The 23,017-nt window shown below is 38.0% G+C and overlaps 3 protein-coding genes across 3 annotated transcripts in view; 1 reads left to right on the top strand and 2 right to left on the bottom strand.

Annotated features, from left to right (window-relative positions):
- Window positions 1-6,549, bottom strand: part of zfyve16 (zinc finger, FYVE domain containing 16) — a 45,449-nt gene extending 38,900 nt beyond the window's left edge. The window contains exon 1 of the mRNA XM_085280379.1: window positions 6,172-6,549. The gene's annotated coding sequence lies outside the window, so the exon portion shown is untranslated. The remainder of the gene's footprint in view (window positions 1-6,171) is intronic.
- A 1,643-nt stretch (window positions 6,550-8,192) lies between these two features.
- LOC146571249 (ubiquitin-conjugating enzyme E2 L3-like) lies at window positions 8,193-12,729 on the top strand. The gene is made up of 4 exons (XM_085280378.1): window positions 8,193-8,343; window positions 10,959-11,054; window positions 11,638-11,824; window positions 11,926-12,729. Exons 1-4 carry the CDS (start codon window positions 8,317-8,319, stop codon window positions 12,078-12,080), a joined length of 465 nt encoding a protein of 154 aa, XP_085136504.1. The 5' UTR covers window positions 8,193-8,316; the 3' UTR covers window positions 12,081-12,729.
- A 1,164-nt stretch (window positions 12,730-13,893) lies between these two features.
- ckmt2a (creatine kinase, mitochondrial 2a (sarcomeric)) lies at window positions 13,894-22,863 on the bottom strand. The gene is made up of 10 exons (XM_085280377.1): window positions 22,734-22,863; window positions 21,052-21,228; window positions 18,043-18,241; window positions 17,448-17,543; window positions 17,132-17,353; window positions 16,253-16,338; window positions 15,878-16,001; window positions 14,751-14,885; window positions 14,356-14,481; window positions 13,894-14,239 (listed from the first exon to the last, which is right to left on the bottom strand). Exons 2-10 carry the CDS (start codon window positions 21,192-21,194, stop codon window positions 14,123-14,125), a joined length of 1,248 nt encoding a protein of 415 aa, XP_085136503.1. The 5' UTR covers window positions 21,195-21,228; window positions 22,734-22,863; the 3' UTR covers window positions 13,894-14,122.
- Between the last annotated feature and the right edge of the window lie 154 nt (window positions 22,864-23,017).

Here is a 23,017-nt window from a genome sequence, read left to right as displayed (position 1 = left end):
AACAAAAGTGCAAATGCACATGACGCTGAGCTGCAAATGAACATCTTTAGCAGGGATCATCCCATTTAGTGGCAGATTGTCAGTACTCTGCACAAAGTGACATGACGATAGTGTGAAGTGGCTAAAATGAGCTGATAATGCTGTTGTTTGGAGGTGAAGAAGCAGAAATCTCTGACATTATAATCTTTATCAGCTTAAGACACAGCAATAACTGTGTTCCATTAGTGTTAAATAAGCACAGTTTCATATAACACTAAAATTCCATAATTATGTTGCAGTGAAAATTTAGATATTCCTCTTTAGGAGATCCCCTCTGGTAACAAATAAAAAAAAGAAAAGCAAGTATAAATAAGGAAAAAGAATCGAAGTGGCTAACAGAAAAAGAACAATGCTTTACAACCCAGAGATTAACACAAAACAGTCAATGGAAAACCATAACAATTAATCTCCAAAAGTTGATTCTGTTCATCTGGACGTAGAGTTTTGTGTAGGGCTGCTCGATTATGGCAAAAATGATAATCACGATTATTTTCACTGAAATTGAGATCACTATTATTTGACGATATTTATTTATTTAACCCTTTAAGACCTACCATAGAACCAAGTCCCCCAGAGCTTATATTATTTTTTTTTACATGTTGTAGTGCCATTTGTGAGAGCATTTCAAGTTGCTATACATCAACTGTTATAGCCCATATTTTAATAATATGTATGCATTAAGTCCATAGTAACTGCATTAATTGCAAACAAGTGCAATAAACTACAAAAAAATTGAAAATCGTTTTTGTTTTTTTTACATATATTTCTACTTGGAGAAATTTAAGAGGTTTATCCCTCAAAACTTTAAATACAAAAAAGTTGCAAAAAATAGTTTACAACAACAGGAAATTTAGTTTGAGTGTCTTCATAGTTTTATTTTGGAGATACAGCAACAGGAAAAACGAAAAAACAATCCTATGATGCAAATTTGCAAAGAAAACAGCAGGTGCATCAAAATAAACTATTTCCAGCAGTGCAATTTGAGTTCTAAGCATCCCAGAAACTATTCAGAAAAGTCAAACATGACCAGTATAGGCTTTTAAGGCCTACAAGTAAAAAAAGTACATTTTCAGCGAAAATGACATCACTTCCGGTTTCGGCCAGGAAATGGTGGACATGTGATAGTTCGCGCTGACGTCTGTTTCACTGTGGGAAGTGTTACGAACAGCTGATCGGATCGGCAAAGCGTGTTTCTGGAATATTATGTTTTTGTTCCTGCAAGCGCTTTTTATGCAATTTTTGCAAAGCTTTATGTGGAAGGAAACCGTGACCGAGGACAAGCTGATGGCATAAGATGTAAGTACAACTCCTCTGGTTTCATATGCAAAACAAATTATTGCGCTAGCTTACACGGTTCAGGTTCTACAGGGATTTAAAAATAGTTACGCAAAACGGAGCATGCTGCTCTGACCGGCTTTAAAGGGTTAACAATGACTTTAAAAAAAATAATATAAAATAGTGTGCAACACCACTGAAGTTTTTTTTACCTCTCTTTTCAACCAACGGCAGTCACTCTCCTCTCCAAATAACTTCTGCTTAGCTTTCCGAGCTTCCCTCGGGTCCTCTTAATCAGCGGTCTCCAACCTTCTTTGCGTCATGGACCGGTTTATGCCCGACAATATTTTCACGGACCAGCCTTTAAGGTGTCGCGGATAAATGAGGGAGGGGCTAATAATTGGCTCAGTCATTTTTAATGATCGTTGAAAGCCCAGATCGTAATCGTGATTAAAATTCGATTAATTGAGCAGCCCTAGTGATATTTCATTTTCTTATCATTGCTCAACATTATATTATATTACCGTGAACGGTATGATATGGCCCAGCCCTAATGCAAACTACTGAGGAGATGGGGCATTAGAGCAGGGCGATATGGCCAAAAATATTTATCACGATATATATTTGAAAATTTGCGATAACGATATAACTGACGATATAATTGATGCGAGACAAAATACAACTCCACAACATTACTAGCGCAAAAAGAAAACCTTCCATTTATTTTCACTTAAATAAGAAGCTGGTTTTTATGTACATTAAAGCTTTATAAAAATGTAACAGTGCAAATACAAATTCCTTGCTGAAAGTTTAACCAAAAGGCATTTCCAGTAGAAATGGGCTGACATATCCTGAGCATAACCATATATAATATCCACTGAAGTTAAAAAGAGGTGCTTTGCAAAATTAAACTGCAGTGTGCAATACGTATTTTTCGGACCATAAGGTGCACGGGATTATAACGCACATCAAGCGAAACAAAGCAGTCAGATAAATCAAACTTTATTAAACTCATTCTTCTTGCTTCCTCCACTTCTGTACCATTGATTCATTAATGTTGAATTCTCTGGCAGCTGCTCTATTCCCATGTTGTTGCAGTATATTAATGACTAACCTCGTATTGTGGATGGATTATCTCAGTTGTTCTCCTGACTGAAGTTTGGTCTGTTTACAGCACCCTGCCATGCGATTGCATTTGTCTCTAACCATGAGGAACCTTAACGTTAACTTTTATAAGTGGAAAAGTGTTAGTGTTCGTCCTCCAGCTTCCCTGTTTATGTTATGCTAACATAGCTGTGTCGCTAGCGATTACGTAGCACATCATTATATACCAGCTAGCCCAACTTCAGTAACCCTACAAACGTCACTGCTGTTTAGTTTCCTGTCTTCATTTATGTTGGAAGTGATAGCAGAGCTGTACGTTTGATTTTTTTCAGAAATCTCTCAGTCAGAACATGCAATATCATGCTTAGGTAACTAGCGAGCTAACTTCCGCTAGCTTCCCGCTAACTTCTAACTCTGTTAAATGTAATAAATTTTGTTTTAATGGATGCCTGGAAGTTAAACTTCATAGTTACACCTGGTAAAGCAGCAATGCTGATCGTTTTATTAAAGATGAAAGAATTTAGACAGTTTTTAACGCTCAGTGATGCTGCAGTGTTCGTTTGAACTGAAGAATAAGGAGTTTAGGACCCAGATTACTCCCAGATTTAAGAGCATCTTAGTCCGACAAATACGACAATAACGATGGCCGCTTGCATGTTCTGCAAAAAAATGTGCTTTGTCGTGTATCTGACGGACAAACACCAAACCAGTTCCACATCACTGAAGTTGCACCATTTTTACAAACCAATTCTGGTTCATCTGTTTCACTCAACAATCGGCCATGTGCGTATGAAAACAAAGGCACTGCGCATGCGCGTTTTACTCATATTCTATCGCGATATTTCATTTTCCTATTGTTGCCTAACATTATACCGGTATTACCGTGAACGGTATAATATGGCTCAGCCCTATGGGGCATTACTGTGTAGAGCTGAGTGTCAGCTGGAGGAAGTAAAGACAGCACTGGTGACAAAGACATTAATCTTAATATCAATTAGTACATCATTGAATCTTGTACCAAATTATCTTGTATTATGAACAAAATAAGGTTGGGAGATATGTAAAAATTTTCCAACCGACGTTAGGCAATATATTCACGCAGGCACAGACTTTTTGATGGGCAGAGCAATCATCCATGAACTTATTTGCCCATTTAGAAAGGTTTTTTTGGAGGGAATATTTTACTTTCTTTTCTTGTTTGTTTCAGTATTAATATAGCTACTTTTTAGATTATGAATTAATTAATGTATTTATTTATTTTCTTGAGATGCACCAAATTGGCAAAAGACTTACCATTTTATCGGAGATTTTTAACTTTTTGTTTAATTTTGTATTTTTTGTTTGGTGAAGTGTGTAAGACAGATAAACACTGGAACAGCCTGTAACCATTGGTGGAAAAAAGAAGCCAATTTCTCTTTGTTTCCCTCCCCAGCATTGTGGAGTTTTTAATTTAAATAAAATGTGGGGGTTCCTTTTCTGAACATAGGCTACTGCCTTTCTTTCTTTCTGTTATAAGTTGGAGTAAATGAATCGCTGCATTTGTGCGCACTCTGAGGAGGGTGCATTTGCTGGAAGCTGGAAGAGGGTGCTGTTAAAACAGTGTTATTATTTTTTCTGTTGACTCTTAGCTTCAACCAACATTATTAGCAAACTTATTCATGGTCAAATAAATAAATCGCTCTTGTAAAAACAATCAGCAAAAAGCCTATCATCGATAGCTGATATATTCATCCAATCGCCAAGCCTTAGTACACAAGTCATTGTTTTCAGAGCAAGCCTCCATCTTACTTAGAATTTAGTCCAACATGAATTCAAAAAGCTGAGAGTGTATACAAACCCGTATCAACTATGAATTGTCACCCTCACACAAACCAGTTTCACAGCCATCACATGATATGAACCATGTGAGTTCTGATGTCACTCAACTATTACTCATTGTGATTTGTGGGTTTTTACACTACTTAATGACAACTATGTCTCGTTTGTGTAGCGCAATAGTCTATAGCTGAAGAGTAGTAGTAGAAGTAGTAGTAGTTCAGCTGTAGTTTTACCAGACGGAAGCGATAAATGAAAGGAGAACTAGGTGATATACAATCCTCGGGTAACTTAACAGGAACACCACAAGAAGGATACGTGTATGAATGATTCACAGTAGTGCTAAGGTACAGACTGGTACTAGAATGCAGTTCCCACAACTTCAATGTCTCAACTTAACTCATAAAGCTTATCACTACATAGTTCTCAAAGTAAAGGTCCATGAACAAAGAAAAGGAAATAAATAGGGATGCAGCTATTGATTGTTTCACTAATTGACTATGCCATTGATTAACCAAGTAATTGGACAAGAAATAATAACAAATACTTAAAAGAGAAAAAATACTGGTCTTTCAAAATGAACTACTCATTGGTTTCCCTTTAAGAAATAGCAATGCTTTTAATAGTTTAACTTCATACAACATCTGCCAAAGAGTTAAACGTGTTCACTGTATTTATATACCCTATATTATATGTTTGAAAATAGGTCTGTAAGTACTGTATCTTCTGTGAGGTAGATTAGGTGTGTGTTCTTGTGTATGTGCCTCTGTACGTTTAACTATGCTAGTAAATCAGTGAGTGTTTCTGTAAGCTTTTTAAATGAGTATGTGGTGGCTGCAATGAAGAAAATCAAACATATCAACATTCTCAGAACTATGCTTAGCCCTGTGCTTTTATGCAACCTTTCCTGTCGCAGAAAACAGACATGATGATAGTACAAAAATAATTAATGTTTATAATAATTCAGTGTCCAAACCAACCAGCCCTAGGGATGGCTTGCTTTAAACATTGTCAGACTAAGCTAATGTCTCCATATCTTATTTTATCTTCTGTAGTTTTGCTGAAGATGTTTCACTAAACAGTGGTGGATAGGAGCAGATACTAATTTCACTTTTCTTCACGTTGGAGCTTTCTGAACACGTGGTTTAATTAAGGAATTCCACCAGCTTTTTCTCAGTAAATGTTTTTCTAGTAATTACAGTAACAAGCTGACGTTTGGAACGCTAGAAAAAAAGAAAAAATTTATTTCACTTCACTAAGCTTCCCACAAAGTGGGAAGAACTTCTTTTTCCGGTCTTACTTAGAGAGCCTCTTTTTGCTGCTGTCATTCAGTAACTATCTTTTCTTTCCCACAAGGTTTAATATTTAAGGGAAGGATTAAGTCTCAACAACCCTCTGAACTGAGGTTTGATAAGTATTCTGTCATTTAAAATTCATGTCGTTCTGCTGCTCATTGCTTATGAGACTGGCAAAATGCAATGACAAATAATATGAAACGAGAAGTACAAACACATTCACTATGGCTGTTTAGAGCTGAAGTTACAAATATCGGTTGTGGCGTAAACAACACATACTACATACATTTTTCTTGCTCTCATTTAAAACAGTTTCACAAACCAAAAAGGCAGTATAAGAGCGAGTAAGGTAAACAAAACTAGCAAACCCATCATATATGAAACGTTAGCAGGTAACATTAGCACTTACATTTCACATTAACAACCCCACTTAGCAGTTAGCTAGAGTCCTATTTTACAGCTAACTCTGGCTAACTGTTTAAAGGTGAGCCACCTTTGGATTGCCTGTTGTACGTCTACTGAAATTAGCACGATTACGCCAGGTGTTGCTAAAAATTAGCCTGTTAGTTGTTACTGAACAGGCTAGCTGGCTAATGTGGCTACCAAACTATGGAGAGGGGGGGGGGGTTAACGAATTTCTTACCAGTATGTTTTACTCCATGTGTCGAACCTCAACAATTATTATCTCTTCAGATGTAACGCATAAGAAAACGTTGCTGGTATCTTAGGGTAATTCCACGGTAAAAGTCGTTCGGCCAACTAGCTGCTGGATTAGTTTTACTGGAGAGGTGTAAATTCTCCACTTAAGCGGCCATCTTGAACATGCAGACTGTCGGGAGGTCACAGGATATGGTTAGGCTGTGTGGCTGGCATACAAGTTTACTCACCAGCGCAGAAGTGGTGGTGAGTAAACTTGTTCTTCCTGGGAGCTACATACAAAAGAGAAATAAAAAAAAAAAAAAAACTTGACAAAATCTTTCTCAGGCAAGTTCTGAAACATTAGAGTTTCTTAAAGGTAATCACTGTAAATTTCTCTGTTAATTTTTTCAATATAATTTTCTATTCTAAAAAAATAAAGAATAAAAAATTGGAAGTTGAACAAGGGCTGCCTTGTGCTTTTGTGTAATAGCAATTTATTATTTTATTATTTTGCTATATAAGAACCATTCCATTTCCCATCACCTCTTCTTTTTTTAATACTGAGATTGTGATGCTGGAAAGGCTCATCTCAAAGTTTCAAAATGGGACTTCAGAAATGAGTAGATGGCAACACGATAGCCATCTTTCATGTCATGTGTGATAGCTCCAGATGAGTTTGTTCACAGTTATCAACGACAAGCAATGGTGGATCTTACTGTGAAACAATAAGAGTCATCTGCTGCATACCTAAAATACAAATAACAACTTGTTATAACATATATGTTATAACAAGTTGTTATTTGTATTTTTGTGTCCGTCCTGTGAACTCAAAGCAGCCTGGCCTGTCTCTTTTGACCTGTAGCATCAACAAGGTATTTCTGCCCAGAGGAATCTTAGGACCTTAAAAAGAAACAGCTGGACTTCTTTAATTTTGTTGAAGACATTTCACCTCTCATCCAAGGCTAAAAAGTGGAGAGTCACAGATATTTAAATCTTAGTTGGTAGTGTCCCTTAGGAGGGGGTAAGTGACCCACTATTAGTCATGTGACTCATCACATAAGGTGTGAAAAAACCACTTGTGGTTTCAGGTGAAATCAGCGTGATCCCTTAACCCACCCTAACATGTGAACAATTGAGGTCACCTGATATAAGATGCGACTGAAAAGAAAACTGCTCCTCACTGTGAGTCACACTTAAAAGGTTGTAATTTAGAGAATTATGAGTAAATTAGAACATTTCTGATAGCTAGTGAGAGTAGGATGTTCTTAGACTCTGTGATTCTTTTTCTTGCATTTTCATTATTATGTCATTGTATCGTCAATTCAATTAAATTCAGTTTTATTTATACAGCACCAAATTACAGCAACAGTTGCCTCAAGGCAATTTATATTGCCTACCCAACAATCATAAGACTCCCTATGAGCAAGAACTGTGGTGACAGTGGGAAGAAAAAACTCCCTTTTAACAGGAAGAAACCTCCAGCAGAACCAGGCTCAGGGAGGGGTGGCCATCTGCCACAACTGCTTCATGGTGAGGGGAGGAAAACAGGACAAAAGACGTGTTGTGGAAGAGAGGCGGAGATTAATAACAAGTAATGATTCAGTGCAGAGAGGCAAGGTGACAAAACAGGTGACAAAAAATTTAATTTAATAGAATCACTTTTCAAAAAAATCCATAAAGACTTTTTGATAAAAGGACATTCACCATTTCATCACTTTGAAATGTGGGGAAATTATCTTTTTTTTTCTTTAATTGTCTTCTAATTTCAAAATAATTCATGTGTGCTTGTTTTTTTTATAACTGTTTTGCATCGATTTTCCACATCTCCTTTAAATGAGCCATGGTTAAATGAATGTATTAGATAAACAGAACTAAATACTGGACTAGCTTACCACAATAGATGGATAAATATAATAGTTTTATTCTAAAAGGATGTCTTAAAGAAATGGTGATACCTAAAAGGAAACAGGAACACATATCCAAAGCAAAGCGGTAAAAATTTGGTTAAAATCTGTAACCCTCCGGGCCCAAAGAGGGCGGTAACGCAAGAGAATCCCGCCCGTCATCCGTTTTAAAACAAACTGAAAAGAAGTCGAGGTAGAGCGGAAAGAAAAAGGAAGAAGAAGGAGAAGACAGAATCGGTACCACAATGACTTCGGCTCGGAGACTAACTAGGGTAAGAAAAAGATCTTAGTTGTTGGATTTCTGCAACTTTGACATGGTTTAAACAATGGTTTCGACTTTATGAGTGTAGCTACAGATTCGTGAGCAAAGAGAAAATGTCCGGGTGTTTGTCGCTCAAGTGTCTGACAAAACGAAAGGATAATGACGGCCGATAGACGGTGACTCGGGGTTTAGTTGTTAATTTGAAATGCCAGCAGAGCGTGATTAAGCTTTAAGATAAAACTGTCATCTACGGCTTTAAGTCGGAAAGCAAGCTGGTGTTTAATAGGCAAGCATGGTGGAAACTGTAGCAGCTCGTTTTAACCGCTTTCGCCGTCTGAAGGCAGCCGCGGAGGCGAAAACATGGAGACTTTGGGGTTGGGACGTGACGTCAGACCTCATCTGAGCCGTATACGTTTAATAAACGTTTAATAATAAAAAATATATATATATGAATGACATTATTCTCTTGTTTAGGGGATTAAGAGTTAGTTATTTGCAAAACAGTATACAAAGTTATTTTGACTTGGTCATGTACTTGCATGTAAACAAACGCAATATAAAACAAACAGAAGGAGTAATGCCTTTATTCAGCTTTTTTCAGCAACAAAATAGAGTAGTCAATAAATTATGAAGAATTAAGTGTAACAATTGGAAAGAATTGTTCCTGTAAGTTAAAAGAGTAAGTAGAAAAATGTGGCTATTGTAGACATTGATTTTTATTTTTAAAGAGAGAAAAAAATGAATTGTATGCTAATGTTGTAAACAGTGTAGTGGTTGGCCAGGCGTTCATACTTTCTTTTGTTCTGACTCGTTTTAGTTTTGATTTGCTGTATGTTAGTAATTTCCTCATACCAAAAAGAAAATGGTGAAGTGTGCTGTCACGACTTCTTGAAATCTCCTGACAGTTCAGTTTTACAGTTCACGTAAATTCCAAATTCCACTGGGAATTAGAAAATAACTACTATTTGCTTTCAGTTAAAACTGTTGCAAGAGAATTATCTGAAATGACTGGGACTGTAGGGCATGTACAGCTTGAATTGATCGGTATAAAATATTATGACTGTCACTTTCTTTCTGCCAATCACTTGCAACTGTAGGACCTCAGTGGTTTGATAACATTTACTAGTTTCTTCCTCCTGTTTGTCTATCTCACCTATATGTTCTTCTGAAATTTATACTGGCAGACTTTTTGACCATATGAATGAAAAATATTTGATCTGAGTAACCAGATGGATTTGTTTTGTAACGCTATTTTTTTTTTTAAACTAATGCTAGTGCTAGTGTTCAGCTAACAGCTGGTTGTGGTGGTTGAAGGTGACTGTTATCACAAGGCTGCTCCTTGATATTCTCTGCAACTGCTTTGCTTTATACCTGAAATCAGTCAACCGCAAACAAGGTTAACAAGTCACAAATTAAACACTTTTTGTTTTTTTGTTGTTGTTTTTTTAAATAACTAAAAGTAACCATCATGGAACCATTAGTCCTCAGCCAATGTTGCTGCACACGCACATTTTAAAGATGCAATACCCATTTAAGTTTGAAGCTGTTTCAGGTTTTTGTTTTTTAATTTTTTTTCTTTAATTTGTTGAGGGTTATGTTAAAAAGCTTAGTCTATATGAATCCTTGAGTGTTTCATACATCACAGGCCTTCATAGCAAAAAACTGAGTTCTCCACCTCTGTCTGTTTGCCATACACACATGTCATTGCAAAGGTCACACTTTGGCAACCCATTATTTAATTAAATTTATTTATTTATTCATTAATTAATTAATTTATTGTTAATTAGTATGAATCTATGACTGCTGCCCTGTAAGTATGCAGAACTGTATTAGTGGAGGTGAAGGTCTCACACAGGCCATCATTGTCCGATGTTAATAAAATTTAAAACACCATAATTGTTTTTGCAGTATTTATGTGAACAGCCTGGAAGGAAAAATGCATTGTGTGAATAGTAATCTGAACCGAGGAATGAGCGGGTATGAGTCATTGTGGAGGAAGTGATGTAACTGTTTACTGTCTGACGGGACTCGGTCCATCAGGGCCATATTACACAGTTCCTCTGAATCACCTACACCCAGCAGATTGTATTTCTTAGCTGGTTTCTTGACTTTTCCTCACGTTTTATCGACATCAATCAGCCACAAGTTTAAAACCACAACCTCATAATGTGGCGCTCACCCTAATGTCACCAAAAGAACACACCTTAAGTCAGTGTGTGTGTGTCCGTGTGTGCCCATCCCAACAATGCTTGTCTCGGTTGAGATCTTGGAAATTTGGGGACCAAGTCAGCACTGTGTTGTTCATGTGGTCATTGTAGGTTCTGACAGTCTGCATTTGTGCAGCGTCATGCACAGCAATTTGTGTGCTGACACATTTTTATCCTAGCCAGCTGAAGACTGTTTTTCTGTGGGCTAAAACGGCATGGTCCAGTACTGCCCTTTCTGAACCTGCCGAGTCACCATTTCTCCTTCCTTGGATCACTTTTAGTAGGTTCTGGCTACCAGTTTGGAGATGTTGTGGCTGATTACTCTACGTTATACATTCACGCATTTGTCTGTTTGTTCTTCCTGTTCTGTCACTGCATAATTTTGCACCAAATTTCAATCAATTATGTTTCGTTTCAGGAGATTCAAGACATTCGCGATTCTGGAATAAAGAATTTCCGAATCATTCAAGTGGATGAATCTAATATTTTGAACTGGCAAGGGCTTATTGTTCCTGTAAGTATTGACCCTATGTAACTATACATTTTTCCCACTTTTGTTTCTCTAATGGCTCAAATTTCAGATCACACATTGTGAAGTTCGAGAAGAACATTTTGGTAGAAATTTGGGTTGACTTGTATGAAAAATATTGTTTTATTTATATATATATATATATATATATATATATATATATATATATATATATATATATATATATATATATATATATATATATATATATCTGTTGTGAACAGTACATTATCAGCTTACTTGTTTTTTGTTCACTTATTTTATTTTTTTAAGGTTTCTGTTTTGGTAAGTGTCAGACACAAGTTTTGGTTCTGTTTAATGCTGTAGAGAGGGGCATCCTTGATATGTTCAGAAGTATAAAAAAGAAGAACATTATTAGAGAAGAACACTGAAATCATTTTAGCAACATTTTTAATTTTCACTATTAAAAGTATCAAAGCGCACATAAAAATGACCCCCATCAAGTCATCTTAAAGTCAAAGAGCATTATTAATTAAATTATGTAATTATTGTTGACTAAATATTATTCCGATTTTCCTGAAATTAACACATACTTATTTTCTTCAAGGACTGTCCTCCATATGACAAAGGAGCATTTCGGATTGAGATCATCTTCCCTGCAGAGTATCCTTTCAAGCCACCTAAGATAACCTTCAAGACAAAAATCTACCACCCCAACATTGATGAAAAGGGCCAGGTCTGCCTGCCCATCATCAGTGTGGAGAACTGGAAGCCAGCCACGAAAACCTGCCAAGGTGAAAATGGACATCCACATCTTATTATTGTTTTCTTATCTGTTCCAAAAAGTACCAAATATGCTCACAAATGTTCTTTTCTCATTCCCTCTGTCTGCCAGTGATTCAGTGTCTGGTTGCGATGGTGAACATGCCTCAGCCAGAGCATCCACTGAGGGCTGACCTGGCAGAGGAGTACACTAAAGACCGTGCGAAATTCATGAAGAACGCAGAGGAGTTCACAAAGAAACACAGTGAAAAGCGACCTGTGGACTGACGATCCGCCTCTTAGACTTCCTTTTTGTTTCCTGTTCAAAGAACCCAGCCTGACTCTCTGTTCTTATCCCCTTATTTCACAGAGATGGCCTGTTCTCCAAACCTGCATTGTTTAGCACTGTCCAACCACTCTTTAATAGAGGCTTGTGTTGCTCTTTCACTTTGCCAAAAAGAAAAGCAGGACTTTTTGGTGCACAGGCAGGCTCTGGCCTCAAAGTGTCACCTTTTGGTTGTTTTTGACTTCTTTCTACTGATTTTTTTTTTCTTTCCTTTTTAGAAAAAATAAAATTTTCTGAGGTGGCATCGTCGAAAGTGAAATCTCTGAAAAGTGCTGTTCTGCTTACTTTAATGCTGAATGTGTTCTTAGATTAATCATTAGCTTATGCACACCTGTTTACAGATTTTTAAGCATTGTTTCAAATCTTGACGGCATTTATGCTGTGGGTTATATTTGTCGTCTACTCCTTTCAGTCGTTTTCCCCCTAGGATACACCGTGATCTGTAAAATCACCCGTGGCAGTGGCAGAATTTAAATTTGTTGCTCATGCAAAATTCACACAGGAGCAAAGAAACTTCTGAAAATGGAACAACATTCAAGTCATTGAATCATTTTTGTATCTTTAGAAATATTATTAAACTTCTTCCACCTCTGTTGGCCCCTTTGTAAAGTGCATGTTGTCAGTGAACAGATCCATTATTACTGATGTAAAAACAAGATACAAAATTACTGATGCTTACAAATGTGAGAAGCCAGTAGGAAATACAGAGGCATATGCAGGATCTTTCCTATTCCTGTAGTGGGATTTTTAGGCATAATCCTTACCAGATTTACAGCTGGGTCCAGCTTTGGAGAGGTAAAGAAAGGCGATTGACATTACTTTGATAATGTCATGGTTGTTGATGCTATAGATGGGCTCATCTAAGGATTTCAAAAACTGCACATCTACTGGGATTTTCCTGCGCAACCATCTCTACGGTTTAGATAATGGTTAGGAAAGGAGAGCGTATTCAGTTAACTTATAGATTTTTAGAGGTCAGAGGAAAGGGACCAGACTACTTTGAGCCACTAGAAAGGTGGCAGTAGCTCAAATAACTACTTGTTACAGCGACACCAACTTTGAATGTTAAGCGTTGAAGCTGATAGGCTACAGAATTAGAAGACCATACCAGATGGCGCTCCTGTCAGCTAAGAAGAGGACACTGAGGCTACAATGTGCACAAGCTCACCAAAATTGGCCAGCAGAGGACAGGAAAAATCTTTATTTCTACTGTGATGTTCAGATGGTAGGGTCAGAATCGGCATGAACATAAAAGCATGGATCCATACTGTGTCAATGTTTCAGGATGATCGTGGTGGTGAAATGGTGCGCAGGGTATTTTCTTGGTACATTTTGGACCCGTAAGTACCAACAGAGCACTATTAGCCTACCTGAGTATTATTGCTGACCATGTCCATTCCTTTATAACCATCACGTGCAACTGGAAAATCTGCAGCAACTGGTTGACGCTATCATGACAGTATGAACCAAAATCTCAGGAATGTTTCTAGCACCTTTTTGAATCTCAGCCACTAATAATTAAGACAGTTCTGAAGACAAAAGGGTTTCCAACCCAGCACCAGCATGGTTTACCTAATAAAGTGGCTGATGATGATAGGAAAATAAACTGACATCTAATAACTACAAAACTGACATTATCTTCATACAAACAACAGACCGTGCTTCAGTGAAAGAATTCTGAACCACTTTCTACACTTTATTGCTCAGCCAAAGTGAAAAACAACAACAGCAAAAAACAAAATGAAAGCAATAAAATGTTGTATAGTGTTTATTCATTGAACTTGGGGTTACAATTTTCTTGAGGTAGAGTTTTCCTCTAAAGAACACGTCTAAGATGATTTATCTTAAAGAAATGCACTCTGTCTTGGAAACTTAAAGAGAATGCTTTCTCCTCGCTGATGGGAGTCCCTCTCAGGTGCTCTAGCAGGCTCAGTTTGAGAGGGAGGACTGATCAGGTCACCGAGGAAACTGAGGAGTTCAGTTTTCATTTCCTAAACTGAACAATGGGAGATGGGATTTTGATATCCTGGCCTTTTTCCAGCCGTTTCTCACACTCAATCAGGTAGTTGACGCCGTCAACCAACAACTGGACCAACTCCACCTAGAAGCACACAGCAACAGAATAGCTCAGACAGGGCGTTATATAGAACTGATGCATGTGAGCTTATTAGCATGAAAAAAGAAATTGTGCAAAGGGCAACAAAAGAATCTCCTCACTTCAGATTTGCCCAGACGGTCAAGGTTGGAAATGTCAAAGGTATCACCAGTAGCAGCTGTGTCGACTCCCCCTGTGCCGCGTTTCTGCAGCCGCAGGTTGTCAAGGATTTTGCTGAAACGTGTGTCCTGTAAGTTGGAATCATTTATAACATGTTGAAACTGTAGTTAAAAGATTTCTTTTTCAAGAACAGAAATAATAACATGAATAGAAGTTGGGTTTTTTGGGGGATTTAAAAAAAATTCTAGATGAGATCATGAGGAAGAATTTGGATTATAGAAACCTTTAAAAATTAGCTGACAGAAGTCCCATGAGACAACTGTTGTCGTAAATTGAAAATATTTAAATAAAAGTGAACAGAACTTAAAATTATAGTGTTATAGTGTCATTATATTACCTTGCTTAGTTTTGGCAGGCGTACATGGACACCCGCCCTGAGGCCGGTGCCCAGGTTGGACGGACATGTGAGGACGTATCCCAGACGTTCATTCCACATGAATTCCCACCCTCTCTCCTGGATCAGGTGCTCCACCTGTAAACAGTATGTTCATGGTTGCCCAATCACATTTTATCTATACATAATAGTTGAGCAAGATAATCACTTTTTGCAGCGCTTTAGTTGAGAGCTGAGAAGTTTGAAATTTGAGGAGTTTTCATGTTAACAAAATAAGTACATAATGAAATAAATGCAGTTTTCTTTTATTATGATTCAGGATAGATAATATATAACATTTGTTCCCTTTTTCAAACGTAGACTGTAAGTAAACTAGTCATCAAACAGAAATTATTTATTAATAAACAGAATTTTAAAACACTCAAAGTGCTGGATCAAAGACTCAGAATTATGACACTTGTTTTCAGATGCCCCAAATGACCAAAATTGGATAGTGCTGACATGTGAAGTAACATAGCTAAATTAATGAAATGCAGTTCCTCTAGTGGCCACTGGAGCCTGGCTCATAATCAAGCCAATGCACATAATTTTGGTGAGTGAAATTCTAGTATTTTATAAGTCTGCTACTTAACAGGTATATGTCTTTGAATAGTTAATGGATCCAACCTGCTAATCGAGCTAGGTAGTACTAGCTAATAAGTTCTACCCTCTTGTCCAAATATGGTTTCTTTTGGTCCCCAAAAACAACATGACAATGACTAAAATGCTGAAACGTTATTAAAACCTGTCAGGAATGGAATGGTGGCTTTGCCCATCTTTTATATACAGTTTGGGAGTGTGATGCATTTATTTTTTAAACCAGTGGCCAAACAGAGTTACAACAGCTGAGTTTGCACCTCACAGTGGATTTAATGTGTCACAAAGAATAATCCTTTTTGATGACTGAAATGAAGATGTGTCAAATATGAAATTTGACACAATTCGTGTATAAACACGAATGTTTATAAACTGAGTAATAATTGAGATATTTCAGCCTGATACAACTCAGCAACATTAGCAGCCACAAAAAAGACTGTCTAATTATCAAAATGATATCCCTTTACTCTGTTTGACATCACACTCCACTGTACCTGTTTGAGTCCGTTGCAAAATCTCTCAAACACTCTCTTCATGTTGCCGCCCTTCTCCATGGAGATAACTCTGGTGTGGTCCTCCTCATTGACCCAGATCAGGAAGGTCTTATCATTGTTGTGCCTGAGGAAAAGAAAACAAGAAAACTACTCGTCTTTCATTACTGCTGATGACTCATGACACAAGGCACTTTGATATTCACACTTGTCGTCTGTGCAAAAACATGCGTTTATAAAAAGCTATGCACACCAAATGGAAAACACAGCATCAAACTTCCTGCTGTTTTAGTGGCTCAGTTTCCAGGAACAGGCACAATAATAACTCATACATCGTCACACAGCAGCGGACATGCACAAGAACTGAATAGACCATACCAGATCCCCCTGGCATCTGGCCAGTCTCTGGCCATAAAGGCACATGTCAACAGTGGAGAGACAGGCTTGTCAAATAAGAAGTGATCCTACAGGTGGGAATGGTTAAGGGAGGATCAAGAAGGAAAGAGATGTAGATTTTTAGATTTTAAAGGGAAGAAAGACTTCTTTACAATTTGGTGATGAAAAGATTTCAAAGAGTCATATATAAAAGGGCATTGGTCTTTTTTAATAGGTATTGTTGAGGCTGCAATGAGATTAGTCTTTAAAAAATGGATTTAAAAAATATATTCTCAAAAAATAAATAAATATATATATATAAATATAGATGAACAGCCTTTACAGAAGCTACACGGGGTTGCTGCACCATCTTGTGGTTCAAAGTGGTATTATGCAAGAGTACAGCTTATCCCATTTCACTGTCAGTTGATATCCCTGCAGATGACCTGAACATAAAGCCACAGCTGCTGTTTCTTCACCTTCTGTTGAAAGCCTTATTTCAGTTTGGAAAGTTTTAAACTCTATTTAAGCAACATATTTTGTTAAGATTTATTTTTGTCCTTATCTGGCAGTTCAGCAGTGAAGAGTAGACAGGAAAGAGGGCGAGAAGGAGAAGGAGAAGACATACAGCAAGGGGCTGCAGGTTAGACTGAAATCAAGCCACTGCATTTCAGCTGTAAGGCATATGGTGCCTGTTTAACCAGTAAGCTAAACGGATACCCAACAAAGTGCTGGGTGCCAAAGAAACATCCACCCCATAAATCTCTATATTTACCATTTTTAAATTTACCATTCACACAAAATAATAATTACAAATAACATTAAATCATAAGTCTAAATATAAAGGAAAGCGTATACATTTCTCTGAAATGATTAACTGACATCAATAAGTTGCTGCTGCTCCTTTTCCGTCATGTCTTCTAGGCTGTAGTAGTGTCCAGCCAGGTCTCCTTTAAGGCCAGCTAGGGCTGTCACTACTACCCGCTCCACCTCACGGCGCTCAGCCCTCGAACAGGCTGGGGGGAGGCTAAGCCCACGGATACTACGGCCAGTACGCACCCGGGATGACAGAACATAATTCTCATCAAACATGCCATGGGTTATCTGGAAAGGACAAAGGCAAAGACAAGTGTTTCATACGTGTAGAAATCGAATATGGATGCACTGAAATTATAGTGGCAAGAAGCTATGGTCTAACCTTGGAGGCATCCAGGTCAGTAGGATGTTTCATGACTCTGGGGTCATAGCCATTATGTCTGTCTTTGATGACAGGGTCAAAGAGCTCAGCAAACACCTAGAAGCACCAGCAAACAAAGTCTGCAGTGTAGGTTTGTTTCAGGAAGTCAGAAGTTTACTTTGACAGTTGATGTCTTATGATATAGACGGTGTGGAATTGCACCTTTATAATAAGGATAATCATCAGCTCTATGACAAAGAATCAACAGTTACTGGCTTAATGGGGAAAAAAGACTGTTCCAACCATACTTTCATTCAGGTACTACACTCTGTATAATGACACATCATTTCTGACAGTATGCATGATACTTTAGCTATGAACATATGAATCAGTTCATAAAAAGTCTTCTGCTATCTTCTGTTGTCGAAACATTTTGTAGTGAGTAATTCTTATGAAATGTGCAAGTGATATGAGGCATGCTTTTTTTTAACCTTACTGCCTCAGTTTTTGAGTTCTCACGTATTACCAGATTTACAATTAATCAATATACTGATTATTATTAAGATAAGCACAGGTTATTCAGTGGATAATTTAAACAAAACCCACTTTGTTTTACCTCATAGCTCTCCTCGTCACCAGCCACGCAACCCACTGTCTTGATGAAAGGGTGTCCAGGGTTGTCGACTCCCGTTTGGATGCACTGGTCAAGGGTCCAGTTGTTGGGGGTGACTTTGTCCCTCAATTTGGCATAAATAGCTGGAGTAAGAGCAGAGGCCATGCAGTTGTTGTGCTTCCTCAGGTCAGGGTAATCAGAGCTTCAAGAGGAGACGGATTGAAGAAATGTAAAAGTTTTGAGAGTTACGACACCCCTGGAATAATATTCCTTCTTACTCCAGCTAATGTTGACAACATAATTTTCCCTTCAACGTATTCAGTGCTGATCTAGCATATAGCTGTGGTACAGAATACCAGTTGGTTAACCTGGAGATATCTCATTTGTAAGCAAATAGACAATTTGATGTGTACATTGTTGGTTTGGGGTTGGGGGAAAGATTTTTAGGTAATTTTTGTTCTTTTATTTTGCTAACTTAGGGGTTTTTATTTATTTATTTGTATAGCGCCAAATCACAACAACAGTCACCCCAAGACACTGTATATTATAAGGTAAAGACCATACAATAATGGAGAAAAACCCTAACAATAAAATGACCCTATCTAAGCAAGCACTTGGCAACAGTAGAAAGGAGAAACTCCCTTTTAACAGGAAGAAACCCCCAGAAGAACCAGGTTCAGGGAGGGGCAGCCATTTGACAGAACAAAAGACATGCAATGAAAGAGAGCCAGAGGTTGATAATAGCTACTGGTGGCTCCCATTTGTCCTCAACTAGCTGCTAAACTTAGCTGCCATTTAGGGGGTAAGAGTACTATAACTCTGGAATCAGAGAGTTCATCAATATCAGGAATCTAATATTGGACAAAGAGTATATGGAGTCAGTGGCTAAATTCTGAATCTTTATATTGTGTAAAACTATTAGGAACTTAAGGTGCTTTTAGATTCTGATCCAGCATGCAGTGGCACTAAGTAGGCTTCAAATCATTCCAAATTTATCCTGGAGCCTAAATATGAGCACACTATCAGAAAAATCTATCTTCAGCCACCAGAGAAGCAAGTGTACTCTATGTATGCATAGGATGAGTGGGTAAAGGCAGTAAAAGGGGAGAGCATAAAATACAGTGTGAAAAAGTAAGTGAGAGTGAGCCAAAGGTAACCCAGATGAAATGTGAGAGCGTCACTGATCTTGCAAGACATCGCCAGCATATCTGACATGACATTGTGTACTCTTTGAAACTCTCAGATGTTTAGTTGGACTGTGTTGACACAATCCACACATGTTTATTAATGCTGCAGGCTCAGTGCATAAGATGAGATCAGAAAGCCCTTATTTATCCCAGAAGTTGGAAAATTGCTGTGAAACAATAACTTGTTATATAGAAAATACAAAACAGTATGCAGGGTACTTTTACTTTGAACACATGAATCAGTTCATAAACAGTCTAGTGATGTCACCTTCTGCTTATTTCTGTTATGGAAACATTTTGTAGTGAGTCACTCTTATGAAATGTGCAAGTGATGTGAGGCACGTAGTTGGTCTGTCTGTTTTTAAGGGAGATAATTGCAGTCTAATACCTACTCACTGACTGGTCAAGGTCATCTACTGCAGAAAGAACTTTTTGCTTCAATCCTCACATCTCTTATTGTCATCAGTCCCTATGATGTAACCTACTCTTTCACCTCACTTTTGACTGTCTTTCTTCTTGCTTAAGCATAGAGTGTATATGAAAGATGTACAAAGCCACTGTGACATCATTCTATTCAATTCAGTTTTATTTGTGTAGTACCAACTCATGCTTGAAGGCACTTTATATTGAACAGTAAACACCCTACAATATTTTAGTGTAAAGGCACAACAATATTAGAAAGTCAACCCCATGAGTAAACACTAGATGACAGTATAAAGGAAAAACTTCATTTTAACAGGAAGAAGCCTCCAGCAGGCTCAAGGGGAAGTTGGGGGAAAGGGAAATAGAAGTGAGCAGGGAGAGACAGGACAAAAGGCGCGCTATGAAAGAGAGAGCTATTAACTATTAATGGTTAAATATAATAGTGGTGTATAGCATCACCAGAGAGTGAAAAGATGACGCAGCAGAACTAAGGATTGAGGTTCAGGGTCACTAAGTCAGCAGTAATTATAAGCTTTATCAAAAAGACAAGTTTTAAACTTAATTTTCAATTTAGTGGTATTGCGCAAATGGATGAAGATATCCCTGCAAATGTTATCAATGGAAGAACATATCCTGGTCAAAAATGACTCCAAGATTCCTCACACTGTTACTGGGGGCTAAGGTAATGCCACCTAGCATAAGATTCTGGTGAGAGGCCATGTTTTAATATTTTTAGGGTAGAGTAAAATAACCTTAGTTTTCTCTAAATTTAGAATGTCATTCAGGAACTTCATGTCTTTCAGACATGCCCATAGATTAACTAGTTGAATTGTATCATTTGCCACTTGGTATTTTGAAACCACACATCAGGGGTGTCCAACTCCAGGCCTCAAGGGCCGGTGTCCTGGAGGTTTTAGATGTGTCCTTGGTCCAACATAGCTGATTTATAGGGCTATATAAATGGCCTGTCTTAAGGTTCACCAGAGGCCTGGTAATGAACTAATCATTTGATTCAGGTGTGCTGACCTAGGGTGATATCTCAAACTGGCAGGACCCTTGAGACCTGAAGTTGGACACCCCTGCCGTACATAGCCAGTGAGGGGCAGATGTGACTGAGCGATGTGTAAATATACTGTAACAACCTGTCAATAACAAGGTAATGTAGGCTGAATCTTAGAGCACCCCTGGTTTTATCCTCCTTTTTTAAATTGTTGTCATATTTTACAAAGTAAAGCTTTAGTTGCACTGAGATCATAAATTCTTCAAAAAATAAAAAACTATTAAGGTCATAGAACAAGGAAGCCAAATGGTAATGTTCTAACAGATTTCTAGCCAACCAAGTTCTTTTTACAACTGGTCACCCCTTGGTGGCATTAGTGGTGCTAATGTTGACCTGTCTTACCTGGGAGGGTAAAGCTTCTTCTTTGCCTCAGCAGCCAGAGAACTGTTTTCACTCAACAAGAATCCAGCTGTTCCTGCTCCCAAGCCGGCCAACAGCACAGCTGTATTGCGCTTGGAGATCAGGCGTGTGAAAGAGCTTGCCATTTTTCTGCTAGCTGGGTTTTCAGTAGCAAAAGGACTACATATAAAAACACAAAAGCAAGGTTTTGTTGATGACTTGTGAATGGTGCTAACATATACACGTACAGGCAAAGTGGAAATGGACACCTGATGTGTATCTAGTATCCTCATGTTGTGGTGTCCCTGGATCATCATAATAAATGTTGCTGTAAATTCAGCATTGCAAGTGACCAATCACATTGTCATGATGTTATAGTTTTGGGGTGTAGAATAAAACTGCGAAAAAAATCCAAAAAAGGATCAGGTCAGGGTTAGGGCTGAGGATTGGGATGTGATTGTAGTGAGAGTTCTAAAGATTAAGGTAGGATACCCAGAACAATCTAGGCCTAACTTGCTCTTATCTAATGACCTTTCACCCATGAAAAGTTTTATTCAATATTATATCAAGCTTAGACCATGGGAGGCTCTGGCAAACACTCTTAGTGTTATTATCGCAGTCTGAATGGCAGGTTTCATATGACACAGAATGGCAGGTTTCATATGACACTAATGCTTTGCTATTGAACAGTGAGAAGTCAGCCGTAAGCTAACAAAAAATGCGACATTTATTCAAAAAGAAATGGCTTTAATAATCATTCTTGTTAATTTTGTCGAAATGTCCCACAAAAGCAATTCATTTAGTTTCATGGACCTGGCCTGGAAGGTCAAATTTTAGCTTATCCTCTGTGGATTGTGTCCATGAGAGTGTGTCTTTATATAGAGGGGAGCTGTGAGGTCGTTGTTAGTCCTATTAATCAGAGTCAGACCTGAAATTAAAAGTCACTCAGTTAGTCACATGATTTTTATGAGCTCCGTTTGTCCCACTCTAAGGCTTTTCCTTTCTCTGTGTAGGTTAAAGGCAGTTCACTCTGTGGGTCAATGGGCGTAGTATTTATAGATTGGTGGAAGGCGGTTGCACTGCCAGGATTCAGTGTCAAGATCCAAGCCATGCCTGGCTCAGACGGTGACATTCAGAACTGGTCATAAGACCAGAACCTCATAAGGCAGTGGGACAGACAGATGGAAACAAGGCAGTTGGAAGGTGAAGTGTACAGGAGAGCTGATGTATCAGGATGAAAAACAGGTGGAAAGAGAGTACAAGAGTTCTTTCTAGAGATCAGCCTGTGAGAAACCACCTCTACTAACCAACACTGAAAATTATGAGATCTTACAGATGCTCTAAGATCACTGTCCCCTCCCCTGGTTGCTGTGACCTTTTAACTGGAAACTTTTCATGTAAAAAAAAAAAGCACCTACTCTCTGTTTGATTTTCTACGTTTCTTCCTGTTGTTTGCTTACATATCACCTTGAAATCATCATCAAATCCTGCTTCACCTTCCACCTGCTTTCCTTGTCCATAGCTTTTAAACTTCACATTAATTTTGAATGTCAAAAGCATGCAATTTTTTTGTATACAGCCTGGATCTTTAATACTAGCTCTACAACCAGCTCAATAATTTTCCCAAGTATTGGAAGCAAATGAAGGCTTTCTGTAGGAGAAATAAGAGAAAGGAGATACAGTACCTGTAGAAAAGCTGCTGCCTTCTTGCTCAGGGTCTCTTGTTAAACAGCTTTTCACTCTCCTCTTACACAAGGCTCCACCCCGTCATGTGGGATTAGAAGGTCGGAGCCAATCAAAAGTTCAGAAAGAAATAATTATAAGCCAATGGACGTATAGTATGCTTTCTGCTGAGCCATGATTAACCATGACCACCAAGGCTCCAATATCACTGTCCAGTTTGACCTTGATATTTGAAAATGATCTCTTGTTCCACTTCTGTGACCATGAGAGCTATGTACAGCAGCAG

Source organism: Mchenga conophoros, linkage group LG7 (assembly GCF_057382185.1).
Source record: "Mchenga conophoros isolate Kocher_MC1m ecotype Shallow Benthic linkage group LG7, M_conophoros_male_GT1.1, whole genome shotgun sequence".
Classification (NCBI taxonomy): Eukaryota; Metazoa; Chordata; class Actinopteri; order Cichliformes; family Cichlidae; genus Mchenga; species Mchenga conophoros.
This window is presented reverse-complemented; position numbering and strand designations above follow the sequence as displayed.

Excerpts from the sequence above, each read along its gene's own strand:
- ckmt2a (XM_085280377.1), bottom strand. The coding sequence starts at position 21,194 with ATGGCAAGCTCTTTCACACGCCTGATCTCCAAGCGCAATACAGCTGTG. Across the intron at positions 17,354-17,447 it reads CTGACCTGGATGCCTCCAAG|ATAACCCATGGCATGTTTGA; the intron begins GTTAGACCATAG and ends TGTCCTTTCCAG. Across the intron at positions 16,002-16,252 it reads CCAGATGCCAGGGGGATCTG|GCACAACAATGATAAGACCT; the intron begins GTATGGTCTATT and ends TCTTTTCCTCAG.
- LOC146571249 (XM_085280378.1), top strand. The coding sequence starts at position 8,317 with ATGACTTCGGCTCGGAGACTAACTAGG. Across the intron at positions 8,344-10,958 it reads CGGCTCGGAGACTAACTAGG|GAGATTCAAGACATTCGCGA; the intron begins GTAAGAAAAAGA and ends GTTTCGTTTCAG. Across the intron at positions 11,055-11,637 it reads GGCAAGGGCTTATTGTTCCT|GACTGTCCTCCATATGACAA; the intron begins GTAAGTATTGAC and ends ATTTTCTTCAAG.